The sequence below is a fragment of the Oncorhynchus mykiss genome, chromosome 12 (genome assembly GCF_013265735.2).
Source record: "Oncorhynchus mykiss isolate Arlee chromosome 12, USDA_OmykA_1.1, whole genome shotgun sequence".
Classification (NCBI taxonomy): Eukaryota; Metazoa; Chordata; class Actinopteri; order Salmoniformes; family Salmonidae; genus Oncorhynchus; species Oncorhynchus mykiss.
The window spans coordinates 28781728-28804078 of NC_048576.1; the positions used below are offsets into that span (position 1 = coordinate 28781728).

The following is a 22351-nucleotide window of genomic DNA, read 5'->3' on the forward strand; positions in this document are numbered from 1 at the left end:
AATTACTTATAACTGGTTGATATTCGTATAAAGTGTGACAATATATGTTTTTCAATGAAACTGTAGCATCAAATTAATATGGTCTTCAGACCCATTCTTATTGGCTATGAGAGATGGACTCATATGACGTAAAGTTTCCGGGTTGTCGCCTCTCTGTTGGAGGTTACTTTCGGTCATTCATCCTTCTGGGAATGTCCCTCTCACTTCTCGGTTTTTGAGGTAAGATTAGATTGACTACAGCTAGCATACAAGCTAGCTACGGAAATGGCTAAGTAAACTGTCAGATAATATATGTTATCATCATAGCTATCTTATTTACAAAAATGTGTTAATATTGAATATTCAGTGTACTGAAGTAGTAAGAAAGAGCTAACGTTAGCAATGCCAACTTCATTACTGTCTTTGTTTATGATCTGGCCAGGCTACAAGCCTACAAGTCGTTTTTTATTTTAATAACCAACAGCGCTTATTAATATCAAATACTTAAAGCGCATAATGGTTGTATTCCACGGTGGGTCTCTGTTTTCAAACATCACATTACAGAACATTTGCGGAACGCCAGTCACCAAATTCTATTCCTCGTTGTCCCTCTCATTTTCATAATGATACCACGAAGCTAGCTACAAAAAGTCTTAATTTTGATATGCCGGATTCTTTTTAGATATGTGAACAGTCTTACATTTGTTGGGATAAGTAGCACGACTATGTTTTTTCTTGAAGCTATGTCAACGGAGTTGACAGGTGCAGAGGTTACTTTTGGTCAGACAACGACATGGCCTCGCTCACTGGACCTTTATTTGATTTATTAATTTGATGTTCGTAAACTAAAAGGCATGTAACATTGCATAATTGTAAAAAAACGAATGAATGTTTGAGCAAATGATTTGATAGCTATGTGGGTTATATTACAGCTTTATACTAAAGCGTTGGTGAATACTCGGTTCTGATTGGCTAGAATGGCATTCTAGAATAGACATTAAGGGATAATCGAGGGGCTATGTGTTCTCTAGAAAAGAATGAACGACGTAGAATGTGTTCCATATTACGCTAGCAGAGTGGAACTAACATTCTAACATTAATTATTTTTCCAGAGAAAGCATAGAGCCCCGAGTTGATTATCACTTTTATACTATTGCTATAATTGAACACTTACCGCTAGAAATGGGTTAATTTGCTGGTAGAAATGTGTTCAACATCCACTGAAGTAGCTAGCAAGTTTACTAGACAGTGACAGTAATTGCCTTGGTAACCAAACAAACCGACTTGCTAGTTTTAGCTAACCAAACCATCGGTCCTAGCTTGCTATTATGAAAATCCAATTCAACAATGCCAATAAGGTTTTCAATTCGACTTTTGTTTCAGAAGCAGCTCAAACATAGAACATGGAAGAACTATATCCATTGAAGTTTACCGTGCAAATATACTGTGGGCTATAGGGAAATAATGCGTGCTCTAGAATGCCCTTCAAGCCAATCGGAAATGAGTATTCAACAATGCCATGGTATAATTAAGCAAAAGGGCCTGAGGGGGTGTGGTATATGGCTAATAAACCACGGCTAAGCGCTGTTCTTATGCACGACGCAACGTGGAGCATATTGGTGAATACCACAAACCCCCCTTATTGCTATTATAAACGGGTTACCAACATAATTAGAACAGTAGAAATACATGTTTTTGTCATCCCTGTGGTAATACGGTCTGAAATACCACAGCTGTTAGCTGATCAGCATTCAGGGCTCGAACCACCCAGTTTCTAAAACCAGATAATGGGACAGTTAGAAAAGGTATTGGGTCAGTTGGAAACGTTTGCTAGCTAGCTCGCAAGGCATAAGCAAGTTGCCATGAAACATAAAGAACGAACGACTGCAGTCACGTCCATAAATATCGAACTAATCGAACGAACGACTGTCGTGTCTCTAGCAATCAAAAATATGAGAGAGTATGAATTTGTTTCGAAAAATGAAAATATCAACGAACACTTTTGGTAAATGTCTGCTTTAGTATTATTTTATTTGACAACTATAAGTGGGATAAACACCGCCATTCTGTACATGGGGTGGCAGGTAGCCTAGTGGTTAGAGCATTGGGCCAGTAACCGAAAGGTTGCTTTATCGAATCCCTGAGTTGACAAGGTAAAAATCTGTCGTTCTGCCCCTGAACAAAATAGTTAACCCACTGTTCCTAAGCCGTCATTGTAAATAATAATTTGTTCTTAACTGACTAGTTAAATTTAAAAAAATAAACATTACCTTGGAAAAATTAATTCCGCAAAGTGGCGCGTTGTCCATTATTTTCAAGGTAATGTCAGAGATGATCCCTTACGTTGCCATGAAACATACATTTGCAGATTATATTATATATAATATATATATATATATATATATGTACAGTGCCTTGCGAAAGTATTCGGCCCCCTTGAACTTTGCGACCTTTTGCCACATTTCAGGCTTCAAACATAAAGATATAAAACTGTATTTTTTTGTGAAGAATCAACAAGTGGGACACAATCATGAAGTGGAACGACATTTATTGGATATTTCAAACTTTTTTAACAAATCAAAAACTGAAAAATTGGGCGTGCAAAATTATTCAGCCCCTTTACTTTCAGTGCAGCAAACTCTCTCCAGAAGTTCATTGAGGATCTCTGAATGATCCAATGTTGACATAAATGACTAATGATGATAAATACAATCCACCTGTGTGTAATCAAGTCTCCGTATAAATGCACCTGCACTGTGATAGTTTCAGAGGTCCGTTAAAAGCGCAGAGAGCATCATGAAGAACAAGGAACACACCAGGCAGGTCCGAGATACTGTTGTGAAGAAGTTTAAAGCCGGATTTGGATACAGAAAGATTTCCCAAGCTTTAAACATCCCAAGGAGCACTGTGCAAGCGATAATATTGAAATGGAAGGAATATCAGACCACTGCAAATCTACCAAGACCTGGCCGTCCCTCTAAACTTTCAGCTCATACAAGGAGAAGACTGATCAGAGATGCAGCCAAGAGGCCCATGATCACTCTGGATGAACTGCAAAGATCTACAGCTGAGGTGGGAGACTCTGTCCATAGGACAACAATCAGTCGTATATTGCACAAATCTGGCCTTTATGGAAGAGTGGCAAGAAGAAAGCCATTTCTTAAAGATATCCATAAAAAGTGTTGTTTAAAGTTTGCCACAAGCCACCTGGGAGACACACCAAACATGTGGAAGAAGGTGCTCTGGTCAGATGAAACCAAAATGTAACTTTTTGGCAACAATGCAAAACGTTATGTTTGGTGTAAAAGCAACACAGCTCATCACCCTGAACACACCATCCCCACTGTCAAACATGGTGGTGGCAGCATCATGGTTTGGGCCTGCTTTTCTTCAGCAGGGACAGGGAAGATGGTTAAAATTGATGGGAAGATGGATGGAGCCAAATACAGGACCATTCTGGAAGAAACCCTGATGGAGTCTGCAAAAGACCTGAGACTGGGACGGAGATTTGTCTTCCAACAAGACACTGATCCAAAACATAAAGCAAAATCTACAATGGAATGGTTCAAAAATAAACATATCCAGGTGTTAGAATGGCCAAGTCAAAGTCCAGACCTGAATCCAATCGAGAATCTGTGGAAAGAACTGAAAACTGCTGTTCACAAATGCTCTCCATCCAACCTCACTGAGCTCGAGCTGTTTTGCAAGGAGGAATGGGAAAAAATTTCAGTCTCTCGATGTGCAAAACTGATAGAGACATACCCCAAGCGACTTACAGCTGTAATCACAGCAAAAGGTGGCGCTACAAAGTATTAACTTAAGGGGGCTGAATAATTTTGCACGCCCAATTTTTCAGTTTTTGATTTGTTAAAAAAGTTTGAAATATCCAATAAATGTCGTTCCACTTCATGATTGTGTCCCACTTGTTGTTGATTCTTCACAAAAAATACAGTTTTATATCTTTATGTTTGAAGCCTGAAATGTGGCAAAAGGTTGCAAAGTTCAAGGTGGCCGAATACTTTCGCAAGGCACTGTACATGTTGTACATGTATGGTTTATATTATATATGGGTTATGCATCAAAAAATGGTTTATTTACCAAGAATGTTCAATATCAGTCCTAATAACAGGATAGCAAACTAATGCCAGTCATCACCCTGTTTTGTATTGATACGGTTCTTGCTACAATTTGTACAGATGAGGAGTTTGATGTACAGTGTAGGTTTGTTTCAAGGCTTGAGGTACAGTACAGGTTTGTCTTTCTTTTTCTGCCATCTGTTTTATAGGCATAGCAGTAGCATTGAATATTCTATCTAACAATACAACCTTGCCAATAGCCTTGGTCCTACATTTCATGCATCACACAGTATTCTTCAGTGTGTTAAAGGTCATTGACCTCATGCTATGACATGCTTCTACGTGGGTAGTAGTATCCTGTCTGATGATGAGGCAGTGGACATGTTTTTCTTGAAACAGCTGAAAGGATTTCACTGTTGCTGATTTGAAAGCGTAAGAGCACATCAAGAAAAATAATCATGTGGCTTGGATAAACATGTCTGTCTCCTCATTTCTTGGAATAGATTAAACTGAATCTGTGAACACAATGTTGTGTCAGTCAGTGTCAGTCTATGTAATGTGTATCACTATGAGCAACCAGCTGTGTTTGCGTAACAGTTTTAATAGATGTGGTCTCTGGAAATATAATGCAAAAAGGGTTAGTCACAGTCAGCCCTGAGTACGTTGAGATGACTACTGTAGAGAGGAACCGTATCACTTCCTGTCCAATACACTCTCCTATTGGATGAGAGCAGTTGTGGGTGGAAGCGGGAGAATGTATGTTAGCTCTTTGTGAGTGCAGCTGAGTTAACGAAAAACCTGAGACAGGGAGTGAAGAATAAACATCTTGTGTCGAATAAACAATATCTCGACCAGGCTTTTTGTTTAAGGAAAGAGGAAGAGGTGTTGTTAGCGTACTTCAGAACAGTAGGTAAGGTAACCAATTTCTTCTCTAGTTAATTCTACCGAAAGGTTTACACTGTTTCGATCTGCTCATCACTGGTGTAGTGTTTTCCAGAAGTGTGTGCATGTGTTAATTTTCTAAAGCCATTCAGACCATCTCTGAATTACCCCTCTTTTCAGGGGTAAATGGTCTTTCCTCTGACTGTTTTAGGCTCTCTGAAAATTATGATTCTGTTTAAAGAGCTGATACACCTGATAACGGATATCATTTCAATTAAGAGCAACAAAGCAGTTGGAAGATTTTTTTTGGGGGGGGGGGGCATCATATCAAATGTAGAAGTATAATATATTTAGAATGTAGATAATTTCTTCTCACTGAAGAAGATATACTGATTGAAGGAGGAATTTGTCCTGGCTGATTCCTTCTGGGGTTGTGATGCCTGGGCCTCGTGTGCCTATGTAGTAAATGGGATTAGGCCAGATCAGTGGCACATGAGCAATATAAGCCACTCACAGGCAGCTTCCTGTGTGCTAAAGCACTTGAGCCTTCATTACTGTCTGGAGGGATGTCAAGTCACACAAGCATTCACCATCAGGGTAACGTAACAAATCATGATTCAAGCATGACGTGGCCTTTCTATCATTTAAAGTTATGATCCTGTCTAGACATGCTCAGCTGCTAGTTATAGTATCTGCAGCAAGATCAATTAGATAACATTTTTAATGGAATGTAGGTCTGATGTTTTGGGCACTTTTATTACAGTTTGAGTTGACCTGAAATGTTCCCCTTATCTTTGATGTCAAGCTGCCCTCCATTAGACTACATTGTATTATAAGTGATTTGATCTAAATGTTTTACTGGATAGTGGAATGGGATTTTTGTTTAGGCTTGGTTGAAGTCCAGATTAACCTTTGGTGCCCTTTTCAGTGTGCTGGTTAGTGTTAGTTACCAAACTTTGCATCTTTTATTTTACTAGACAAGTCAGTTAAGAACAAATTCTTATTTTCAATGACGGCCTAGGAACAGTGGGTTAACTGCCTTGTTCAGGGGCAGAACTATAGATTTTTACCTTGTCAGCTCGGGGATTCGATCTTGCAACCTTTCGGTTACTAGTCCAACTCTAACCACTAGGCTACCTACCACATCTGCACTGTTCTTCAAGTAAATGTGTGCATACAGTTGTATGGTTTGTTTAACTTTGTAATCATTAGTTTTTGTTTGACATGCATTTTAAAGTGAAAAACCCCAGTCTGTATCACTCTGTTACAGTGGAATTGCCCTCTTGCCAGTTGCCACCTTGGAGAATCTTGCACAAAGAAATAATGTGTTCTTTGGCTTACATGGAAATGTCTCTGGTTTGCACAAGGAAGTCGTTTTCGGTGAAGTCATTTGGGTTTGCTTTTTTCACGGGAAAAGACTGGGTGATGCACACATGCCATGACAGTGATCGAGGTTAGAATGTAGACGTATGTCAAAAGGGTTGCCAAGTGGCACCAGAAATGTGGCAGTAGTAAGAAAGTAAAAGCCAAGTATCAAAATAAGACAGAAAATGACTACTTAAATGTTTTACTTGTAAAAGGTTAAATAAGATTTCATGTATGCTGTCTCTGTCATCTAACCTCACCTCTTTGGCTTCTTAACCACTCTGCTGAACTCTGCTCTGCGTCTTTGTATTTCAGTCTCTTCATTTACAACATTCCTAGGGTAGACCGACTGAGCTATTTATTAACTTGTGTTGCTCATTCGGATTATTCTACCTTATAAAAGTTTCTGTTTTAACCAAGGCACCATCAATTGACATAAATACATACAGGTACACTTTCAGATTTTTTAAAACACAGACCTAACATTCTTCCAGTTCTGGGAAATGATTGCACACTGCAAGCATCAATTATAGATAAGATAAAAGGTAGTGAAATCTGAAGTGATGTTGACTAGACATGGGCCTAGATGTTTGTGTACAGATACAGTGGTCAGTGCAGTGCTCCAATGAAACTCAGCTATTTTGTGCAGCAATATTTACCGGTGGTAAGGTATGTGTTAAATACCATAGCTGCTTCTTCTTTGACCCCCCCACCCCCCAATAATAAAACTTCTAGGTTTGCTGTGTTGCAATGTATGATTTGTCATGAAATGCATACAAGAAGGATTTTTGAAAATAAATAAAGTACTTTTGGCTAGTCTATAAATTAGATGTTGTATTATGCTTGTGGCTACTGGCTAGCTCCTAGCTATTGCTTCAATATGACTACTCTTGGTTAAGTTCTGGGTCTATACGTGTTAGAAGTGAGTAGTTCACCTGTGTTCAGCTTCTCCCAATCCTGATATGTCCAAATAGTCAGTGAAGAAAACCCAAACACTGGAACTACTGTTGCTTGTTATCCTACACATTCCATCCCGCCGCGACAGATTCTTCAGTTTACGCGCAGAATCTGTCCACAAGAGATTACAATATGACTAACATACTTCTCTTTCTCCATGTATTTTCTTCCCCTGTGCTCAACAATTCTGGACCAATCACCCTGCTATAGAGCTAGCATCACAGACCTCTTGTATCAAGCCTTTCCATTGAACCGTCTGGGTGCATGTGCTGCTGCTACCTGTCCAATCTGTAATTACCGCCACCTGCTTTGGCAACCTTTCCATGACCTGAGAGCTGAGCCGTCTGAACTCTCCCTGAAGCAGACGCTTCTCCCTCAAGTCTCTTTTTCTCTCCACTTCTGCCTCACCTTCAACCATAAGGTTCAAAGTAGACATGCATTACATAGTGTTCTCGCCTGTGTACCTGTTGATGTGGCTGTACACGCTCATCACGTTTATCCCATGGTATTTCCTCACTGATGCTGGGAAGAAGAAAGCCATGGCAAAGAGAGAGAAAGCCAAGTCCACCACAGGCAAAGCAGAGGGCCCCTATCGTTGTGTGGAGAACTTTGACAACCTGGCCCGGGAGGACTTTGAGGGAAAGGACACTCTAGACAAGCTGTTTGAGCATGCAGTGCAGCGCTTCGGCAACACAGACTGCCTGGGCACCAGGGAGCTCCTAAATGAGGAGAACGAGACGCAACCCAGCGGCAAAATCTTTAAGAAGGTAGAGTGATCACACACACATCTCACCAGGAACCAATTATTGCAGTCAAGGTTCTGCCAAATAAGTTAGAAAAGTTATGCATCCTGAAGCAAGTCGGTGTAACTTCATATAACAATCATAAATTAAGTCCCTTCTTGGAGAGTTGTTAAATCAAATGTCATAAATATATGACTTGACTCTCCAGTGTGATCTTTACCCCTGTGAACTGAAGGCCCTTAGTAGAACCAACCCTAATGGCCTGTTTCTGTGCTCTCTCCTCTGCTGCAGCTGATCCTGGGGGAGTACAGGTGGCTGTCCTATGACGAGGTGGACCAGATCATCAGTCATCTAGGTAGTGGACTGGCAGCCCTGGGCCAGCAGCCCAAGAGTACCATCGCCATCTTCTGTGAGACACGAGCAGAGTGGATGATCACTGCACAGGCCTGCTTCAGACGCAACTTTCCATGTAGGCATTGACCCAACACACTTCCCTGTTTGAGAATGGCACATAAAGTTCCACTAGTTTGCATTATAAAGATATTTCCTGTTAGGACAGCAATATTTGTGAAAACATTGTGTTTGTGTGCATGTGAACAACATGTTTGGTTGTGTTGCAGTGGTCACTCTGTATGCCACCCTGGGGGAGGAGGCAGTGGCCTATGGCCTGAATGAGTGTGGGGCCACTCACCTGATCACCAGCACAGAGCTACTGGAGACTAAACTCAAGGTAGGAGTCATTAGGGGAAATGCATGGTTCAGATTCTAGCCTAACTACACACTGCTGTTCTCAGCTCCTCTATCTGTGGAAAAGAGAGCTATGTTTTTAGACAGGATGTGTGCAATCACCTCTGTAGATCAAGGAGAAATTTAAAATTAGCCATGGGGTGTTTGTGTGTGAACTGAGGTGTGTCATTGGTGAAAATGGCGCCGGAGAAGATGGCTGACGTTTTACGTGCTCCTAACCAACTGTGCTATTTTGTTCGTTTACATAATGTTGCTGCTGTCTCTTATGACTGAAAATAACTCCTGGACATCAGAACAGCGATTACTCACCTCGAACTGGAAGAAGCTTTTTTCCTTTAACGAGTCCGACACAAAGGATATACTGCTTTCCCAGGAACAGGCCCAAATCCTTGTCATTTGGGTGAAGAAAATATGGAGAAAAGGGGGCGGAGGTCAGGTTGCCTTCTGAGAATTCGTAGGTTGAGCGAGTAAACCTCCACTGCCATCTGTTCTATTGGCCAACGTGCAATCATTGGAAAATAAAATCGAGGACCTACGATTAAGATTATCCTACCAACGGGACATTAACTGTAATATCTTATGTTTCACCGAGTCGTGGCTGAATGACGACATGGATAAAATAGACCTGGCGGGATTGTCCATGCACCGGCAGAACAGAGAAGCTACGTCTGGTAAGACGAAGGGTGGAGGTGTGTGTCTATTTGTTAGTAACAGCTGGTGCGCGATGTCTAATATTAAAGAAGTCTCTATGTTTTGCTCGCCTGAGGTAGAGTACCTTATGATAAGCTGTAGACCACACTATCTACCAAGAGTTGTCATCTATATTATTCGTAGCCGTCTATTTACCACCGCAAACCTAAGACCACACTCAACCAACTCTAGAAAGCCATAAGCAAACAAGAAAATGCTCATTCAGAAGTGGCGCTCCTAGTGGCCGGGGACTTTAATGCAGGAAAACTTAAATCCGTTTTACCTCATTTCTACCAGCATGTCACATGTGAAACCCAGAGGGAAAAAAACTCTAGACCACCTTTACTCCACACACAGAGATGCATACAAAGCTCTCCCCTGCCCTCCATTTGGCAAATCTGACCATAATTATATCCTCCTGATTCCCGCTTAAAAGCTAAAATTAAAGCAGAAAGTACCAGTGACTCGCTCAATACGGAAGTGGTCAGATGCCGCGGATGCTATGTTTACAGGACTGTTTTGCTTGCACAGACTGGAATATGTTCCGGGATTCATCCAATGGCATTGAGGAGTATACCACCTCAAGTCACCAGCTTCCTCAATAAGTGCATTGATGACCTCGTCCCCGTACGTACATATCCCAACCAAAAGCCATGGATTACAGGCAACATCCACATCGAGCTAAGGGAGCGGGACACTAATCCGGACACTTATAAAAAATCCCGCTATGCCCTCAGACGAACCATCAAACAAGCAAAGTGTCAATACAGGATTAAGATTGAATCCTACTACACCTGTTCTGACGCTCGTCGGATGTGGCAGAGCTCAAATACTATTACGGACTATGAATTGAAACCCAGAAGCGAGCTGCCCAGTGACGCGAGCCTACCAGACGAGCTAAATGCCTTTTTTATGCTCGCTTCGAGGCAAGCAACACTGAAGCATGCACGAGAGCACCAGCTGTTCTGGACGACTGTCTGATAATGCTCTCGGTAGCCAATGTGAGCAAGACCTTTAAACAGGACCTGTACTCAAAGCATGCGTGGACCAACTGGCAATTTTCTTCACTGACATTTTCAACCTCTCCCTGACTGAGTCTGTAATACAAGCAGACCATAATAGTCCCTGTGCCCAAGGAAGCGAAGGTAACCTGCCTAAATTATTACCGCCCCGAAGCACTCACGTCGGTAGCCATGAAGTGCTTTGAAAGGCTGGTCATGGTTCACATCAACAGGATCCTCCCAGATACCCTAGAGCCACTCCAATTCGCATACCGCCTCAACAGATCCCCAGGTGACACAATCTCAATCCACACTGCCCTTTCCCACCTGGACAAAAGGAACACCTATGTTAAATAAAATGTTATTGGTCACGTACACATGGTTAGCAGATGTTAATGCGGGTGTAGTGAAATGCTTGTGCTTCTAGTTCCGACCGTGCAGTAATATCTAACAAGTAATCTAACAATTTCCCAACAACTACCTTATATACACACAAGTGTAAAGGAATGAATAAGAATATGTACATATAAAATATACATGGATGAGCGATGGCCAAACGCCATAGGCAAGATGCAGTAGATGGTATAGAGTACAGTATATACATATGAGATGAGTAATGTAGGGTATGTAAACATTCTATAAAGTGGCATTGTTTAAAGTGACTAGTGATACATTTTTTACATCCAATTTGTAATTATTAAAGTGGCTAGAGATCACCTCACCTTCTGGTTGATAGCGGGGTGAACAGGCAGTGGCTCGGGTGGTTGTTGTCCTTGATGATCTTTTTGGACTTCCTGTGACATCGGGTGGTGTAGATGTCCTGGAGGGCAGGAGAATGCTGTTAATTGACTACAGCTCAGCATTCAACATCATAGTGCCCACAAAGCTCATCACTAAGCTAAGGATCCTGGGACTAAACACCTCATTTTGCAACTGGATCCTGAACTTCCTGACAGGCCACCCCCAGGTGGTAAGGTTAGACAACAACACGTCTGCCACTCTGGTCCTCAACACTGGAGTGTGTACTTAGTCCCCTTCTGTACTCCCTGTTCACCCACGACTCCGTGGCCAAACACGACTCCAACACCATCATTAAGTTTGCTGATGACACAACAGTGGTAGGCCTGATCACACAACGATGAGACAGCCTATAGGGAGGTGGTCAGAGACCTGGCAGTGTGGTGCCAGGACAACAATCTCTCCCTCAATGTGAGCAAGACAAAGGAGCTGATCGTGTACTACAGGAAAAGGTGGGCCGAACAGGCCCCCATTAACATCGACAGGGCTGTAGTGGAGCGGGTCGAGAGTTTCAAGTTCCTTTGTGTCCACATCACCAACAAACTATCATGGTCCAAACACACCAAGACAGTTGTGAAGAAGGCACGACAAAACCTTTTGTCCCTCAGGAGACTGAAAAGATTTGGCATGGGTCCCCAGATCCTAAGAAATTCTACAGCTGCATCATCGAGAGCATCACCGCCTGGAATGGCAACTGCTCGGCATCTGACCGCAAGGCGCTACAGAGTGTAGTGTGTACGGCCCAGGCCAAGCTTCCTGCCATCCAGGACCTATATAACAGGTGGTGTCAGAGGAAAGCCCAGAAAATTGTCAGACTCCAGTCACCCAAGTCATAGGCATTCCAGTACCTCACGGCAAGCGGTACCGGAATGCCAGGTCTAGGACCAAAAGGCTCCTTAACAGCTTCTACCCCCAAGCCATAAGACTGCTGAACAATTAATCAAATGGCCACCAGACTATTTATCAAATCATCACATGTATTTATATAGCCCTTCTTACATCAGCTGATGACACAAAGTGCTGTACAGAAACCCAGCCTAAAACCCCAAACCGCAAGCAATGCAGGTGTAGAAGCACGGTGGCTAAGAAAAACTCCCTAGAAAGGCCAAAACCTAGGAAGAAACCTAGAGAGGAACCAGGTTATGAGGGGTGGCCAGTCCTATTCTGGCTGTGCCGGGTGGAGATTATAACAGAACATGGCCAAGATGTTCAAATGTTCATAGATGACCGGCATGGTCAAATAACAATAATCACAGTAGTTGTCGAGGGTGCAACAAGTCAGCACCTCAGGAGTAAATGTCAGTTGGCTTTTCATAGCCGATCATTAAGAGTATCTCTACCACTCCTGCTGTCTCTAGAGAGTTGAAAACAGCAGGTTTGGGACAGGTAGCACGTCCGGTGAACAGGTCAGGGTTCCATAGCCGCAGGCAGAACAGTTGAAACTGGAGCAGCAGCATGACCAGGTGGACTGGGGACAACAAGCAGTCATCGTGCCAGGTAGACCAGAGGCATGGTCCTAGGGCTCAGGTCCTCAGAGAGAGAGAGAAAGAAAGAGAGAATTAGAGAGATCATACTTAAATTCCCACAGGACACCGGATAGGACAGGAGAAGTACTCCAGATATAACAAACTGACCCTAGCCCCCTGACACAAACTACTGCAGCATAAATACCGGAGGCTGAGACAGGAGGGGTCAGGAGACACTGTGGCCCCATCCGATGGCACCCCCCTGACACCCCCCCTCCATTTATTTTGTACACTGCTGCTACTCGCTGTTTATTATTTGGGCTCCAGAGTGGCGCAGCGGTCTAAGGCACTGCATCTCGGTGTTAGAGGCATCACTACAGATACCCTGGTTTGAATCCAGACTGCATCACAACCGGCAGTGATTGGGAGTCTCATAGGGCGATGCACAATTGGCCCAGCGTCGTCCGGGTTTGGCCGGTGTAGGCCGTCATTGTAAATAAGAATTTGTTAACTGACATGCCTAGTTAAATAAAGGTAAATTAAAAAAAACAAAAAAACATTCACATCTATATATAGTGACTTTACCCCTACCTACATGTACAAATGACCTCGACTGACCTGTAACCCTGCACACTGACTCGGTACCGCTACCCCCTGTACATTGCCTTGTTATTGTTATTTTATTGTTTTTATTTTATTTTATTTGGTAAATATTTGATTAACTCTTCTTGAACCGCACTATTGATTTAAGGGCTTCTAAGTAAGCATGTCACTTACCGTGAAATGCTTTACAAGCCCTTAACCTATAGTGCACCTACACTTGTTGTATTCAGCGCATGTGACAAATAAAGTTTGATTTGATTTGAAAAACAAACACTGATGTCATTGAAACTTGAATGAACCCTAAAGGCATTTAGGACACGAGAGCTGAGATTATTCATGTCTAGACAATGATGTGTCTTCCTGTGTCTTTGACAGAGTATTTTGCCAGAAATGCATAACCTGAAGCACGTTATCTATGTGGACAACAAGAGCATCAGAAGGACAGGTTACCCAGAGGGCATTCAGATCCACAGCATGCAGGCAGTACAAGAGCTGGGAGCCAAACCTGACAACTGTACGTGGAAACATCAACAAAACTATGCATGTACAAAATACACAGGTCACCCTGTTATGTTAAACAGTGTTTGCGCTGAACTTGATGTCTAAGCAGCTAGTGAAGTATAATATGCACATATGCTGGCAGTTTAGTTTAGTCCCACAATGTAGTAAAGAATGTTTGTACTGTCCTGAACTGTACCATTTATTTTCTAAGCATTATTAAGTGACGTGTCCCCCTGTGCTCCTGGCAGTGAGTATAGCTGTGCAGCGGCCCCAGCCCACAGACCTGGCTGTGGTCATGTACACCAGCGGCTCCACAGGACAACCCAAAGGAGTCATGATCATCCACAGCAATCTTATTGCTGGCATGACGGGCCAGTGTGAGAGGATCCCAGGCCTGGGGTGAGCAGAGCACTCTACCACAGGGCTTCTAGTATCTAACCACCATTTAACTAGGCTGGTCAGGTCTCTGCATCTGACATGGGGATTTGATGCTATGTTTTAAAGACAGCAGACAGACAGTGTAATGTGCTCATGATAACTGTGCCTAAACTTATTTACTCATGCGATCTTCCTCCTTAATTTGATAATTAGACAGTATTGTCAAAGTGCACAACCACTTCCTTATTTTTGTATAATGGTGTGCATGGTTACAGACATTGACATCTTCATATTGCTTACAGTAGTGTGATGTGTTTGTGCCCATGTGCAGGCCGAAGGATACCTACATTGGCTACCTGCCTCTAGCTCATGTGCTGGAGATGACTGCTGAGATCTCATGTATGACGTATGGCTGCAGGATTGGCTACTCTTCCCCACAAACACTCTCTGACCAGGTAATAGACTCAGCAGTTTGATATAAAGAGATATCTTTTCTTATGGATTTGTTTTATTATACTGCAAAGTGGGCAACAATCTACTGTTATTTTTATTGCTTCTCTTTTGCAGTCAACAAAAATCAAGAAAGGCAGTAAGGGAGACTGCTCTGTGTTGGGGCCTACTCTGATGGCAGCTGTTCCGGTAAGAATGAACATCCTTCCTTAATCTTTTTGCTTATCACTGATTTGTTAGTGTTTTATAAAATAGTGTTTTATAAAATAGGGATGTGCATGGTTATTTGAATATCTGAACGGACATGGTATTCTAATACTTGTGTGAGTGTAATGTTATAGGCCAATTTTAACCTGACTCTAACACTGAAAAGGGTTTTTCTAAATTAAATGTAAATATCCATGTGACTTTGTTACATACAAGGATAGACCATGTTATTTCAAGTTATTCATTTAATAAAACAAACCTTTCAGTGTAGTTATTATGATGTGCACACCATAAAAAGACCTGTAGACCATCCATTGCCTTCACGTAGCTTGTTGGCCAATCAAAGCGGCAAAGAGGTTCAATGTGTTGTGAAAGTTCAATAATGCAATGCAAGATGGAATGAATTACAAGTTAGTGAAATGAGAAGGTGTAGGCTACAATGAGCAACCAACAGGTAGGCTGTTTTATCTGAATGGGGTTGTGCAGCATGTGGACTCCGTTAGATTAGCTAGCTTCTCTAGGATTCTCCCAGCCCTTGATCATGACTCTGCTCCATTACATTACACATAAGTCATTGGACGAAGGTGTCTTCTGTACGGGGGAGTTCTGTTAAGAGCCCTGACGTTCGGTCTGAACATTAACACACATCGCTTGATGTACGGTTTTGGAAGCATAAGGACCTTACAGACAGTTGAAATTGATACACACCTTTTGATGTGCTTAGGCTCCTCCAGTCAAGACAGACTGTCTTGTTATATGGGATGATAAATAACATTGTGGCTGCTCCAAATAAACGTTAGCTAGTCTTGACTGTCGCCGAGTTGCCTTGGCATCTCTCTGTCTGGTCGCTACACACACCGCCCCATATAACCTCAATGGCTGTATTTCAAATATCCGCATATCCGACAAAAATGTATGATGCTATTTGAATAGTGACATTATTTCAAACCCACATCCGTACTATAAGGCTGGTTTCTTTCCAGATTTTTAGAGGTCAGGTTTAGACGAAATCCTCGAACAGGTGATGTTGATTATTTGAGGTTCTTTGATAACTATCCTGCAGCTTTGATTTCCTCTGTAGAGAAAGTGGAGGCAGACATGTATGGATAAGGTACAAAAGAAAAACTGTCACAAACTGATGCGTGACGTTTATCTTTTCTGTTTATTGTAACTTATCTGTCAGGAAATAATGGACCGCATCTACAAGAATGTGATGAACAAGGTGCAGGAGATGAGCTATGTGCAGAGGACTCTGTTTAAACTGGGCTACAACTACAAACTGGAACAGATCAAAATGGGCTACGATGCCCCTCTCTGCAACTTGTGAGTACACTGTATGTGAGGACACACACATACCAGCATGTTCCCAGCTGATGTACACAATCCTGTTACATGCACATGGCGATCTCTATAGAGATAAAATCCCTGATACAAGGTCAGTGCATAAAGACATAAACATTTCCAACATGCCATTACAATACTTGGAAGTAAGAGATATAGCTAGGCCTTATAAAACTACATGGGTTTTTCAAAGCTGTATAGATTTGTCCTCTGGAATCTATATATTTTAAGTGTATGCTTGTATTTTGACTGGTTTTTGTTCCTACTCGGTGGCAACAATATTTTCTTGTCTGCCAGACAAGACAAGTTTCCTTTCTCCATTTTTTGGTATCAGCATGACCGAGACATTTGCCTCTGGTCACCCTCTCAACTCTTTTAGTTTTTGTTGCCAATTTTACTCTATCGGATTCTAATAAATAGGCTACAAATGTGTCACTTGTGTGCCCTAGTTCTGAGTTCTGAGATGGCAGAGACCAATGACAGGATCAGAATCTGTATACATTATCATAACATGCAACAACCTGCATCATTGCAAGCTACTTATCAGGGATCAGACAGTGAAACTGTATCAGTAAGCATGGACCAATGGGTATCTTGATAAACTAGTAAGTAGTAATAGTACATTTCTCTCCTCTGCTCTGTCAGGCTGCTGTTTAAGAAGGTGAAGGCTCAGCTGGGAGGGAACATCAGGATGATGCTGTCAGGAGGGGCACCCTTGTCCTCCGCCACACAGCGATTCATGAACATCTGCTTCTGCTGCCCTGTGGGACAGGGCTACGGCCTCACAGAGACCTGCGGAGCAGGTACCATCACAGAGGGTGAGTCATGGCAGGCACAGCCACGGACTACTACTGCTGGGGTCCTTTGCTAATGACATTCACCCGGGAAGTGGTGTCATTACCAAGTGCACCCTTGGTTCCTTCACTAGCAGAGTAGTAGTAGTAGTAGTAGTGTGTAGGGGAATGGTGGGAGCTCTATCATTTTAGAATTTTCACCATTGTGTTTTTTGGGGGAAATTATACTTATGCATGCCATGGTAAATTTAGGCTTTAGCCAAGACAAGGTCTTTGAGAAAATGCTACTGCTCAGGCTTTTAGATATATGTTAAAGTGCCCTGAGGGTTTCATGTCTTTAAACACGCATGCTCTCCGAGATAGATGTCTTTGTTCAAGCCCCAACCTGTGAAACGTTCTGTGGTACTGGGATCGTGGATGACAAAGGAATGACAGCTATACTATATTTAACTGTTTTGCGTCAATCGGCTTTGCTGCATAGGTCACGCAGGTATCAGTCGCCTTTCAGTGCATTGTAAATGTGGAAGGATATGCTTGTGTGACGCTACGCAGCAGTATGTGAGTGAAATAGTTGGCCGAATGATGCCAAATAACCACCGGGGAAGATTTTATAAGGCCATATTATTTAAGAGGACCTCAGGATAGGGTTCGTAGGGTTTCGTTTAACACTCTTGCAAGGCAAAGGACAATGTACAAGTTCTTAGTTTAAAAACAAATAACATTATTTTATAATAAATCAATGTTTGCAAACATTTGATTTCCCTCATAGCTTAAAGCAGTGAATGAACTAAATATGACAGTGTTATAATTGTGATTCTCCCACCACACTGGTTTTTGTCTCCGGTCAATCTGAAGGACAAGTGTGTTAGTGATGCGTGGGTCAGCTGTTTGTTCACCTGCCCACAGTTGCTAATAACACATTCGCAACCGCCCAACTCTATGTGATAAAGTGAAAATCTGTGGCCCGCTCCCGACCGACCCGATCCCGTAAATATAGAAATTGCGCTGCATTATGTTAAGCTATGTGAGAGGTTGTAGACTCAGCCTACAGTCAGTGTCGAGATTTCAGTTACTATTCCATTTAACCCATCTGAACACTACAGTTCCCATCTTGTGACTGTCGAATTTGTATAGCGCTTCACAATCATCACACAACATAGCCGCTATTGTCAACCTCTTATACCACTTCACCAAATCTTTCCCAAACATTACAGTTCTGGCCCTCAATGTTTTTAATTCAACTCTGACATTGTCCTTTTTGCCTCCGTGGATGGACGTAAATTTTTTTCTGCCCGACTTCCCTGAAACATATAGAGTTATTGGCGTGCGTAGGCTAATGTTAGACCCTAAAGCTTAGGCTTTTTTGTACCCTTGTCTAAAGCCAGGTAAAAACATAACCAAAGAAAATCCTTAATGTAGCCTATTCTGTAGATATGAATTACACAATTGTATATTTGAGTCAACCCGTACATCACTAACGTGTGTATCTTGCTCTATGCCTCTATGCCTTACGCTCATGCGCACTGACGCTTATTCTTTAATAAGAAAACCCAGACTGGTTTTTAGTAGGCCAGGTTGCAGCCTACTACTGGCATCAGGTATTAAACTCTACATGGGACTATTTTGTGATTGTGTGTTTCCTCTCTTCAGTGGCAGACTACAGCACTGGGAGAGTAGGAGCCCCCCTCATCTGCTGTGAGGTCAAACTACGAGACTGGGTTGAGGGTAAGTAATAAAACCTATGGACACACACATACAAACTTATTTGTGATAAAGTGTACTGCGCTGTTGAGAAAGAGCTTGCAAGTAAGCATTTCACAGTATCAGTTACACCATGTATCCTGTGCACATGACAAATACATGTTGATTATGACACACCTATAGTATGTGTATCACAGATGGCTTGGACATCCTCGTTTTGTAGCTGCCCAATTTGCCTCCTTTGCATGTTGTTACTGTATTTTCATGTGGCTCTCATGGGCCCATTTAGTTTCCATGTGGTTTGTTTTTTTCTGGTCCAAACAATACTCTATACAGCTATTATCTCCCACCATGCCTCACTCTTATATTCCCACTGTGTTCCCAAGGTGGATACACCAGTCAGGACCAGCCCCACCCGCGTGGAGAGATCATGATTGGTGGGCCCAACGTTACCATGGGTTACTATAAGAGTGAGCACCTGAACAATGACTTCTGGGTGGATGAGCAGGGCCAGAGGTGGTTCTGTACCGGGGACGTGGGGGAGATTCACCCTGATGGCTGTCTGCAGATAGTGGGTAGGTGGCTGAGAGTTGGAGAACGCCTGAATAATAACACCAATGTGCACTGAGCACTGATCAGCTGCCTCTTCAACACTTTATGACCATGAGGCAATACTGTTATAAACAATTCAAATGGATGTAAACAGTGCTACCTGCCATAACCTCTCAGGAGAAGATGTAGACAACGCTATGCTGACATACATACTCACTGACCCTCTCTGCTCTGTTTGTTCCATGTAGACCGTAAGAAGGACCTGGTCAAACTGCAGGCTGGAGAATACGTGTCCTTGGGGAAAGTGGAGTCTGCTCTGAAAAACTGCCCCCTTATTGAAAACATTTGTGCATATGCAAACAGGTATCTCTTCTGTCTGCTTTACTATATACCATACACTTCTTTACATAGGACAGAACACTGTTACATTGACACCACATGCATTTGTGGTTATTCTATATGTATCACCCTGAAAACATATTTAATGTGCATGCTCAGGTCTAGTCTGTATCATTTAAAAAATGTTCTCTTGCTTTTAGTGACCAGAACTATGTGATAAGCTTTGTGGTACCGAACCAGAAGCAGCTGACAATTCTGGCCAATAAGAACGGCATCAGTGTCGCCTGGGAGGAGATCTGTAACCACCCGGCCATGGAGAAAGAGGTCTTGAAGGCCATCAAAGAGGTGGCTACCTCAAGTAAGGCTGACACTTACTCTATGACACATATCCTGTTAACTTGATTAACCAGATGGATAATAACCTAGAATTATAAGACACATCATTTTAGTGTGTGACAATAGAGGGCTTTGTTCAGGCTATGTTTATCCCTTTTATATTAACCATTGTGTTTTCCCCCCCATCAGTCAAACTGCAGCGTTTTGAGATCCCAGTGAAAGTGCGTCTGAGCCCAGAGCCCTGGACCCCTGAGACTGGCCTGGTGACGGACGCATTCAAACTGAAAAGGAAGGAGCTGAAGAACCACTTCCAGACTGATATCGAGAGAATGTATGGAGGGAAGTAGAGCCACTATCTGATCTAACCTAAGAACGGTTTCCTGACAACTTTCACCAGTGAAATGAGTGGGTGCGTGTCTGAATGTGTGTGTATGATTGCGTACGTGTGCATATGCTTCAACGCACATGTGAAACTCCACGGCGGGCTGAGTGTCTGCGGGATTTCGCTCATCCCTTGTACTTGGTTGATGAAATAAGGTCACTAATTAGTAAGGAACGCACTTCACCTGGTTGTCTGTCTTAATTGGATGGAAAAATCAAAAACCTGCAGACACTTTGCCCTCTATGGAATGAGTTTGACACCCTGCTTCACAGCATTATGTCTGTGAACTGTAGAATTGTCTTTCCACGTTGTCTCTTTTGTCACATTATGAATGTCAGTCCATAAAGTTCAGCACAAAGGGATCAGCTGGTTAGTTACGGCTATTTGTGTTGGAGATCGCACAGCGTTGTGTAAAACGCCATTCGAATGCAAGTCTTGTATTTGCATATTGTAATTTGCCTTTGGGATTTATTATGACATGTCTGTAAATACTACTATTTTTGTGTCTAATTGAGGTAGGAGTCATAATGGCCTTTTCTCAATGAGATTTGCTCAACTCCGGAGTCCTCTCTTCTCTGTCCCAGCTGGCCTCCTTTTGAGAAAGGTCAACATAATTGATGAAAACATTTTTGCTGCCCCCTAGTGAGCAAGCCCCCACAGTGCTGCTGTATAAATTGTTTGCTTGTTCTGTACATAGGATCACATTATTGCCACGCAACTGCTGAGCCCCCACAATCCTTTAGGCTATTGCACATAGATCAAACCTGAGTGTAACTTTGGCCATTTCTGTCACCTGTGCTTGTGTAATTTATGTTTTGAACCTGCTCATGACATTGTTATAGTGACCCAACCCAAGTATGTCACGTTATGTTTTAGATTTTTCAGATACTAGGTAAATGGTTAATGTCATATTTGCTATGTTACAGCATGGATTATCATTTTTATTTGAGCAAAAATGAAGATAGTCCTTTAGCCTTCTTTTTCATGCTGATCTCTTCCTATAACTCTGTTGTATACTGTACAATATTTATAGTCTTAGATAATGTTTCAAGTCATCTTTATAATGTACTGTAATAGTTCTACATTTCTGACCTATGGATATTCCAACTTAATAGCCTATACTCTTAAATAATTTGACATTTTGTGACAAAGTTTATCCAGATATGAAATACTCAATATAATTCAATGCAATTTTTGAATTATATGATGTTGAAAATCCAATTGAGTTGCATGTGTAAAGAACTTCTATTTAAAATATTTTGTATGTATATGAAGGTCAAGTTAAACGTTGAACCATTTTACATTTTTTGGATGAATTTGTACTGTTGAACTGTTTAAAGGTCACAATTGTGCTTCTTGAAACTTTGTGTGGAACCTTAATGAAAATGCTGTGTATCAGCAAGTTTGCGTTGTCATTCAGAAGCTGTTTAATGTGGCATATAATGCAGTAGAAGAGAATTGATGGGGTTGTGACAACTGAAACGTGCAAATCAATGCCAAAAATAATATTCCAGGATGCATTGCATTCATAACATATATAATACCATACTAATCCATTGAGTCCTATCACGGCTATGTTCCAATAGGAGTAAGAAAGGTCAAAACATTATTTTTGTGAAGGTTTTATTATTCTTATACTCAGGGTTACATCCACCAAGAATGCAACTGCGGTAGTATTTATTTTGAGACCAACCTTTAATCTTATGTTAATTGTGAAGCACTTAGGTTGTGTTTACAATGGCAGCCCAATTCTGATATTTTTTCCACTAATTGCCATTTTGACCAATCACATCAGATCTTTTCACATCAGAGCTGATTGGATTAATCAAAATGCCAATTAGTTCAAACAAGTTCAGAATTGGGCTGCCTGTGTAAATGCAGCCTTCTCTCTCCATTTATATTGATGTGATGTTTGGTTAATTTGTATTATTTATTCAAATCTGTTAATATGTGAATGAAACCATGTGTGATAGGGATGGGCAGTGTGTACCTTCTGGTTATGTCATTTGAAAGTACATATTCTTTTTATATGAACATATTAAAGCTTTCTGCCCACTGTAAAA

General features: G+C 41.9%; 1 protein-coding gene across 5 annotated transcripts; it reads left to right on the forward strand.

The window, feature by feature from the left end:
* The first annotated feature begins 102 nt into the window (after nt 1-102).
* LOC101268925 (long-chain-fatty-acid--CoA ligase 4) lies at nt 103-22351 on the forward strand. 5 transcript variants are annotated; one of them, XM_021623330.2, is made up of 15 exons: nt 103-219; nt 7470-8026; nt 8294-8471; nt 8623-8732; nt 13683-13821; nt 14057-14207; nt 14518-14641; nt 14754-14825; nt 16027-16166; nt 16830-17002; nt 18629-18703; nt 19066-19254; nt 19480-19594; nt 19771-19928; nt 20096-22351. In XM_021623330.2, exons 2-15 carry the CDS (start codon nt 7694-7696, stop codon nt 20251-20253), a joined length of 2115 nt encoding a protein of 704 aa, XP_021479005.2. In that variant the 5' UTR covers nt 103-219; nt 7470-7693; the 3' UTR covers nt 20254-22351. The 5 variants fall into 5 exon arrangements, with proteins under 5 accessions (XP_021479005.2, XP_021479007.1, XP_021479006.1 ...); XM_021623332.2 differs by having other exon boundaries at nt 135-219; nt 7790-8026; XM_021623331.2 differs by having other exon boundaries at nt 150-219; nt 7793-8026.

Bases quoted from the DNA above. Each gene is read 5' to 3' on its own strand.
- LOC101268925 (XM_021623330.2), top strand. From the start codon at position 7,694: ATGCATTACATAGTGTTCTCGCCTGTGTACCTGTTGATGTGGCTGTAC. The intron at 17,003-18,628 runs GTGAGTCATGGC...TCCTCTCTTCAG, and splicing joins AGCAGGTACCATCACAGAGG to TGGCAGACTACAGCACTGGG. The intron at 18,704-19,065 runs GTAAGTAATAAA...TGTGTTCCCAAG, and splicing joins ACTACGAGACTGGGTTGAGG to GTGGATACACCAGTCAGGAC.